The following is a 9,040-nucleotide window of genomic DNA, read 5'->3' as shown; positions in this document are numbered from 1 at the left end:
CATCCTCTTCTGGCAGTTGCAGATCATCCTCATGAACATCATCTGACCCAGGAACATGCCTATATTCAGCTCCTATGTTTTTGCCCTTCTCAACCATAGCATCATGCACAACATCATCTACATTCTTATCATAATCCTTATCATCCTCCTCCTCCATTCCATAATCACTGTCGTACCAAGTAGGATCAATGTCTGAATCACAATCATACTCTTCTTCTGAAACTTCAGAATTTTCTGACACATCTGATTTTTCTTGGTCCTCTGAACCAGCTGCATCTGCTTGTTGCTCTACAGTAGCTGCATTGTCTGAACTACCTGCCACTGTCTCTGATTTCATCTTCCCAATCTTCTCCTTGCTATAAGGGCTCAATATAACTTTAGGTAGTGCAGGGGAACCTTTAATTGCAATGTCATCTTCCTCCTCTTGCTTCTCTTTTCTGATATGTTTAACAAACAGAACCAGTACCTTGGAGTAAACAGATGCTCTGGCCATCTTGAAACAGTCATTTTCCAAGTTAATTTCCACCACGTCTGCAAGAGTTTCACCAGGATAATTTCCACCACGCCTGCACATCTCAGTCCTACAACTAATTAGATGCACCACCAGTATTTCATCTATTGCATGAAGGAGAAAACCCTAACTAAAATTGGGGGATGGGATAGGGGGAGGGGGAAACTCACCGTACGTCGGACCCCCATGCCATTCAGTGCGAAGAACCGGCAACTCCACCGTCGGATGGAACAACATCTGGACCGGCACCCTGGCCGCCGACGAGCTCCATGACGCCGCAGCGCCGCGTGTCTCCTCTCCCATCAGCAACGAACAGAGGCGGCGAGAGAAAACAGAGGAGTGTTTCAATGCGGCATTGCGTGAGACTTCAGGGGTCTATTTGTAAAAAAACGGCCGTCCACAGCCCTCACGTGCGCCGCGTGACCTCAAATCAGAGAAAACCGGGCGTCGGCACGGTTCAGCTGGCGTGTGTGACTTGATTGCACCCGCAATGCAAGTTCTGTGACGGGTTTTTCCGGTTTGCAAGTTGTGTGACTAAAGTGCACCCGCAGTGCAAGTTCTTAGACCGCCAGTGCTATTTACTCAGAGCATCATTACATAGAGAGGCAGTTCCAACATTATTATTTACCATCGCTTGCATGTGTGAGTGTGACGACCGATCAGCTAGCGCTAGCTGCCGTGCAGCGCAGCAGCGCGACTCGGCTGCCGAGTCTTTCTTACCGAGTCTTTGGCGTGTCATCGTTGAGCAACCATGCAAAACCAAGACGATTCCTACGTTGGCAGCCAGCAGTAGCCGCGTGCTGGAGCAGGGCGCATGTGCAGCGCAGACTACGAGCGCTGGGAGCTCTGACCTGTGAGTAGTCAAGACGAGCAGGGGATTGCATCTCTGAAAGTACCCTTATCTGATGCGCGATGGGTTACTTGCAACTTGTAAGTAGCGCAATCCATAGATGATCACAAGAATAGATGCTCTGGGTGAACAGCAAAAACAAAAAAAAGTTAGCAAAATTAAAAAAATGAACTTTTTATAGTACATAAAAGACGAACAGTTTTTCTAATGGAGTGCAAAACTTCGTGGAGATTTGACACCGGAGGAGCTCAGGACAGAAAAAGGAAAATCATTGCTCCAAATTGATTTCTTTTTAACCTTTCTCATAACCGAATTTTATTTTTTTTCCAGAACTCCTCCGATGGCCAATTGCCATGAAATTTCGCACGCGCTTAGAAAACATGTTCATCTTTTATGTACCAAAAAAATCAGTTTTTTATACATAAACCTGTGGGTGCTCGGTCAGAGCCAAAGGAGAAGAGGGGATTCATCACTAGCTGTGGGTGCCCCAGATCTGGAGGTGCTGATCCTGCCCCTACTGCCCTCTTTTAGCCGTTGTGGTGGTAAAGTGAGTTTAGAGTTACAATCAGCCAACAAAAGTTCAGCTATACATGGATCAAAAAAGAAGTGGTGGTAAAGTGAGTTAGCAGGTATTGGTACTAACCTTTAAGAAGAAACAGAATAAATAAAAACTTGCACACAACTTTGCACTTTTTTAGTATGTATAAGAAATAAATATATAATAGTGCAGTTTTCACACTAATACAATTTATACACATGTTATATAGTACTTGCGTGTATACATTTTGCACTCGCCCAAAGTCCCAAAATACACATAAAAACAGAGTAAAAATAGAAAAGCAAAAAAAGACATACAAACAGAAGAATGGGGAGGCGATAGAAGGAAACACGAAATGGGCTTTAGCCCAATAAGGAATCGACTGACCCACAATAGTGGTCAGCCAAAAATTTCAGCCCAAAGCATGACAACACACACAACAACAAAAATAAGGAGCGCGAATCTTGATACAAAGATCAATGGCTCAAAAATCGACTGACCAAAATACATTTTTCAGCTGGTTGACATATAGCTAACGTGAGTTTGCTCTGTGACTTGTGTAAATCCGATGATGTATTTCAATTCTAAAACACGAAACCTTTGTAAAGGTTTGATGGTACAACTAATACTGTAATTAAAGACAATGAGTGCATGTTCAAAACAAACGAGTCCTACTGCATTTCAGAACGTAAATGCATTTGTTCCATAGTAAATACCTCAACTTCCACGGGAAAACGGTTGGACTTTTTTTCTGGGTGCGATCAGAGCAGCGTGTGGTCTGTCTCGTATCAGCAAAGATGCTTCAGTCAAGCTCGACTGAGTGGCGGCCGCGCCGTTGCTGCCACCAAAGATGTACACATGATGCTGGTGATGTGGCGTGTCACCATCGATGAAGATGTGCAACTCCCTGTATCACTAATTGGTGGCATGTAGCTTGCAGCCGGCATCCTTGAGGGGAGGGGAGTCAGGGGCGCCTCTAACCGCAGCACGCTGAGAGCATGCCTGACAGACGGTCTCAGCTTCAGATCGAGCTGAGCACACCAGAGCCTGACGATCAGCACACACTCCATCTCCCGGGCATCGAATTATTCTCCCAGCCGTGTGTCGGCGGCGTCCAGAATCTTCCCTCTTCCATACGAGCTCCAGACCCACTGAGCCAGGTGGACTGCATCTTCATCATCATCATCATCTTCTTCTTCTTCTTCTTCTTCTTCTTCTTCTTCTTCTTCTTCTTCTTCTTCTTCTTCTTCTTCTTGCTGAACCACCGCCACGGGCCGTCTGCCGCAGGCGATCTCCAGGAGGACAACGCCGAAGCTGTAAACATCTGACTCGGCGTTGGCCCTGCCAGTGATCATGCATTCTGGATCCATGTATCCCATTGTGCCGGCGTGCGCCGTGGTGAGCGAACCTCGGCCGTGTTCGACCAGCCTGGCGAGACTGAAGTCGCCGAGCTTGGTGTTGAAGGACGCATCCAGCATGATGTTGCTTGGCTTGATGTCCCTATGCGGGACGCACTGCTCCCACTCCTGATGTAGGTAGAGAAGCGCGGATCCTAACCCGAGCACAATCTCATGCCTGAAGATAGAAACATATACAACATTAATCATCATCTGCTGAGGGCTAATGAAGCAATGTGATACTCCCTTCTTTTTTATTTACTCCATGAATTAGCTTTGGTCAAAGTCAAGTTCTATAAACTTTGACAAAATTTATAGACAAAAATATTAACATATACAATAACAAATTAATACCATTAGATTCATTATTAAATGTACTTTCACATCATATAGATTTGTTACGGTAAATATTTATATTGTTTACTATAAACTTGGTCAAACTTTATGAAGTTTGATTTCAGACAACTCTAATATGCAGAGTAAATAAAAACGGAGTAGTAATATGCAGAGTGAGGTGCTGCTTCATCTATGGTGGGCGTACCTAACCGACCATGGAAGAATGGCATTATTGGCAGCGTAGATATGCCTGTCGAGGCTGCCGTTGGGCATCAACTCGTAGACGAGGAGCAACTCACGGCCTCCATGGCACCACCCAATAAGCTCCGCGAGGTTCTTGTGGTGAAGCCGACTTATGACCCTCACCTCAGAGGCATACTCCTTCCTCCCCTGCTTGGAGCCCTTGGAGACTCTTTTGATGGCCACGTGAAGGTCCAGTTCCTTGAGGAATCCTTTGTACATCAAGCCGAAGCACCCTTCTCCGAGCTTCTTATCGTCGGAAAAGTTGTCGGTGGCCATGGCCAAGTCACTGTAGCAAAACCGCTTGGGCACGATTCCTTTCTCCAAGTCTTCTTCTATGCTCTTATTGTCATCAAAGAAGCCGGCCTCTGATAGCCCTTGCTCCGTTGCTCGGTGATGGTTTTTCGCCCGGTTTCGCCGTAGGAGGAGAAAGATCAAAGTGACGAAAACGAGCAAAAACAACATAGAACTTACAGAGATTCCACCACCAAATTGGCGTCTTGAACGCCACGACGGGGTTCGTAGACACCAGGTCCGGGTTGTCTAGGAGGTCCAGCCCCAACACCTCCCCGGCTTGTCGGTACTTGAAGTCGATGTGATAATGAACTGTGTAATGGCTAGGATTACTAAATCTCAGTCGACTGAGAGTCAATTATGTTCGTGATATCTTACGTGAAAATCCATGCAAATTTTCTTTTTAATTTTGTCTATCTTCTTTTTATATTTGTGTTACTTGACTAAGACTTGTTTATGTCTCAGTCAACTGAGATCTAGCCACACCTACTTACTAATATGAAACTCGCACTAGATTCATGTCCAAAAAAGAATAGCGAAACGATATGATGTACAGTTCGTGTCATACTATTAATATATATATATATATATATATATATATATATATATATATATATATATATATATATATATATAATAAAGCAGGGCAAAAGCCTGTTTCATGTTTCTTACTAGGTCAGCTGTACTGGTCCTCGTCCATAGTAGCGCGTGATCACTGGATTTTGCTCTTTCGCAAAGCAGTAACCTGATAGCATGTCATATCGTGGATTCTCTTGCGACAGAAAAAAAAGTTACACCCTCCGATCCATGCATATTAATTGTTGCTGAGTTAGTCCAATTTTAGTACAAAGTTGTACTAACTCAAAGACAATTGAAATAAATCGGAGGGAGTAGTGAAAGCATAAGCGTCATCTCGCATCATACCGACGGTTTCGTGGGAGGTCTGCCCAAAGAAGGCGGCGAAGGCAGGGAAGTTGCTCGTGGCCTTGACGAACGCGTCGTAGGTGTAGAATGCGCCGCCCTCGCAGCTGCCTTTGCTGCGGTTGCTCAGCATGGCGTCGAACTTCTCCCGGGTGATGATGGACGGCACGCCGGCCTCCTGCTGCCCGCCGGCACCCGCAAGCAGCGCCACGCAGCCGGCGAAAGCGAGGAGCCCGAAGACCCTCATGTTTGCGCGTGAGGCCTGAGCCGAGCGAGAACGGTGTGGTGTGACTTGACTTGGGAGTGCAATGCCATCGCCCATGGTTTGTGAAGACCCCCATCGAAGGTTGTGAAGCTTTTGTTTTTGTGTTTGGAGGAAAGCAAGGTCGTGCTCAAGAACTCTCATATTTTACGACGTGGCATCATGGAAAACCTGCACTAGGGCCTGGACCCTGCACGCCCGTGGAATCGTGGTCCATACGCTGCGAACACTGCGCCGGTTGATACGGCAACGGAAATTCCATTTCCCCTGGGCGTACAGGAATGTTTTGTGGCTGGTCTTGGGCATTGGGGAAATATCAGGTCCTCCCGTCCTTGAAGTGCTTCCCATGCTCCAATTTGAAAACACCAATTTTAATTGTTTTAAAAATTCTGAAAAATAATATGGATGTTCACAACGAATATGACTACAACCCCTAAGACTTTCAGGTCCAAACTCAAAATGTACATTGAGATAAAAAAGACAAATTCAGATGTGAATAGTGTCAAATGTTGTTTTTGTCTTTTTATGACACTATTCAGGCTAGATTTCATATTTTTGTTTCTCAATGTTCATTTAGAGTTTGGACCTGAAATTTTTAGAAGTTGTAGTTACATTTCTTGTGAACATTCATATTTTTTTCTAGAATTTTTTGAAATACTTTAAAAAAATTAAGTTGAAGCATTGGGAGTACCCCAAGAATGAGAGCACCTGATATTTCCCCTTGGCAGAAGACTTAGGCCCAGTTCTTTTGCCAGAATCTGGGGATTCTCTCAGAATCTGACCCCTACCCAACTTCTCCCAGAATCTTTAAGCCATATTTGTTTTACAATCCTATCTAGTTAGGGTCTAATTAGATAGGATTGTAAAACAAATGGGGCTCAAAGATTCTGGGAGAAGCTGGGTAGGGGTCGGATTCTGGGAGAATCCCCAGATTCTGGCAAAAGAACTGGGCTTTAGACTAGACCATTGTTTGGCCACCTATAGGGCAACGACAGCGCATTACATTGAGTACCATCAGCTCGTAGTTACTAGTGTGGCGTCATTGGTAGTATTTCCCTTCGCATGGCCCACCACTTCTGATTACGACTCTCTCTTCTTCCTCATTGGGGACGCCGACCTTGATATCGACTTCAGACTCTATCTTCCTCACTGGGGACGCCGACCTTGACACTGACTTCAGACTCTCTCTTCCTCACTGGGGACGCTGGCCTTGACATCGACCAATTACCGCACAGTACCATAGATCACCGTGTTGTTCTCGCCGTTGTCGTTGTTGCTGCAAGCATCGCTACGTGAATCCACTTGTCCAACAGCGATTGGTTGTAGCCGTGTGCGTACCTCATCGGTGCAGAATCATATTACCTCTGTCCCAAATTACCTGTCTTAAATTTATCTAACACTAAAATGTGTCTAAATACAAACAAGTAATTAAAGACAAAGGGAGTATTATTAAGCCCCTCTTATTGCACCCTCCGCGTGTGATGAAAAAATCGCCTACTTTATAAACTACTATGTGTGATGGTTTTGTGCGTCACTCACTAGAGCACAAACGTGTATGATATCATGCGGATGGGTTGCATGGACGATTGTGTTTGATGTGTTGTACAATCGCACATGGTACGAGAGGGCTGACTGTGTACGACACTCAGCCGAATAAACACATTTCAATCATGCGAGATGTTGGCATGCATCTCACACATTTTATAAAGAGAAACATTTCCCTCCGGATGACCGGCCGAGCGTCGACCGATCGCCCCTCGCTCGTTTGCTTTTCTACGCGGAAGCGTACTGGGCCACGTGAGTTCGATGGGCCTTAAGAGAGATGTACCTTTTCTTATCTTTTTCGTGTAACTTTTTTTTTCTTTTCTCTCTGCTTTCTTCTTCTTCTTGCCTTGTTGCTTCTCTCCTCTCTCGTTACGCATAGTGAGCTTGTCAGTGCCGACGGCACGACCTCCTGCTGATTCTGTGAGCACCCCCTCCCCCAAGGCTGCAAGCATCTCCTTCCCAACACACCTCATACTGCTCCTCCGCCGAAGCTACAACCGGAGAGATCTTTTGCTGGAATTAGTGTTGCTTTTTATAATCATGCGAGATGTTGGTATGCATCTCACACATTTTATAAACTAGTAAAAGGCATGTGCCATGCACGCATATAGAATCCAAAGAATGTAAATTCATATAGAAGTATGAATTTTATTTTATTTTTTTGCTCTTCTTCTCTTGGTGAGTACTCTTTCTTGGTCACATCAACTGCTAAGCTGGTTGCTTCCAGTTACTGAACCACCAGTCAAGAGCGTATCGCCTTTCGCCTTCTTCTTTGGTGAAAGAGGGTTGTCACTCTGTCTGTTGGCCTTTTTGTAATTTTTCCTTGGGCTGAAAAGTAACAACACAAACTTTATTAGTTAGTAATGAAATACTTTGACAGATAAATCAATTAGTTGTAGTTCAAATAGGTTTACCTGCTCCAACACTTGCTACAGTTGGTGCATCACTTACCGGAGCTACATCAGTTGTTTGTGGTATATGAACTGAACACAATGCAACAGTGCGACCTGCCTGCCGAGTCTTGGCATAGAACGGTTTTTTGAAAATTTGAATCTACCTTCTCCTCCCCTGTTGTAGCCGTCAATTCTATTACATCGAACGGCTCATGTGACATGGATTCGCCACCCATGCAATCCCGCCAAACCTAAAAAGTTGGTCGTCCCTTCTAGAGAACTCCACAACCCCCGATAGCCTCCACCCCTCGCTCCAGGAAATGTACTCACTCTGATCGGCTAAAGCTTCCCCTGGATGCTCCGTACGCAATTTCTCTAGCCCCGTGCGTCACACACCACCACCTTCGTCGGTTCATCCCCTCCGTTCACACACCAGCACCACCGGATCACCTCCGCATCCAGATTGCAGCTCCACCCCCGGTCTCCTTGCAGGCTCTGACTTGCTTCGTATTTTCTTACGCCCGGTGAGTCCAGGCTCTTTTGAGCTGGAGATCCTTCTACGGTGGCGTTCTTTTGAATTTTTTTGATGATCCTTTTGCATTAGAATGTTACGCAAGTGATTCTTCTTGCTAACGATGATATGAAATACAGGCCCACTGGTCTGGCTTACTATTTTTTTTCTACCTTTATTGCACACAAGGTGTTTGTGTTTTTGTCCAAACTGCTATCTATTGGTAGACTATAGAGGCAATGCTATCTGAAAGTAAATCATGTGTTCATTCTGTTCATGTCTAATATCTATTTGCAAATTTGTATATGCTTTACTTATTTTTCTCAGATTTGGCAGCCTAAAAAATGGTCCAATTGTTGTACTGTAGGTTGTGGTTGAAAACTCCTAGCTTATAAAAATCAATAATCGAAGTAATAACCGTGAGCCGTCCAGTAAAATCCACAAGATGGAAGGCCGATTTCCTTTCAGAGATATTACAAATGTTCACTCGACGACTTCACCAAAAGGGGACCAATGTATGTTTTTTTATTATCCCGATATCTAATTATTATCCTTATCGATCTTTTCCCTTGACATACTATGTGTCTTTTGTTTGTTTTGTTTGGTGAGTAAATATTAGCTGTCGTTGCAGGGCAGAATGATCCTTTAGCTGAAACCAAAAGTGCTATGCAAATGAATTCTGCAGGTGTTTGGTGGGTAAATATTGTCTACATGGATGTTTGGTATAATCCATGTACATGCT

General features: G+C 44.7%; 1 protein-coding gene across 1 annotated transcript; it reads right to left on the bottom strand.

Annotated features, from left to right (window-relative positions):
- Window positions 1–1,704: 1,704 nt before the first annotated feature.
- LOC109786017 (L-type lectin-domain containing receptor kinase IX.1-like) lies at window positions 1,705–5,334 on the bottom strand. Its single transcript, XM_073509657.1, has 5 exons — window positions 5,091–5,334; window positions 4,839–4,911; window positions 4,347–4,513; window positions 3,838–4,261; window positions 1,705–3,474 (listed from the first exon to the last, which is right to left on the bottom strand). Exons 1-5 carry the CDS (start codon window positions 5,332–5,334, stop codon window positions 2,985–2,987), a joined length of 1,398 nt encoding a protein of 465 aa, XP_073365758.1. The 3' UTR covers window positions 1,705–2,984.
- Between the last annotated feature and the right edge of the window lie 3,706 nt (window positions 5,335–9,040).

Source organism: Aegilops tauschii, chromosome 2 (assembly GCF_002575655.3).
Source record: "Aegilops tauschii subsp. strangulata cultivar AL8/78 chromosome 2, Aet v6.0, whole genome shotgun sequence".
Lineage (NCBI taxonomy): Eukaryota > Viridiplantae > Streptophyta > Magnoliopsida > Poales > Poaceae > Aegilops > Aegilops tauschii.
The sequence above is the reverse complement of the archived record's forward strand: the minus strand, read 5'-3'. Positions and strand labels throughout refer to the sequence as shown.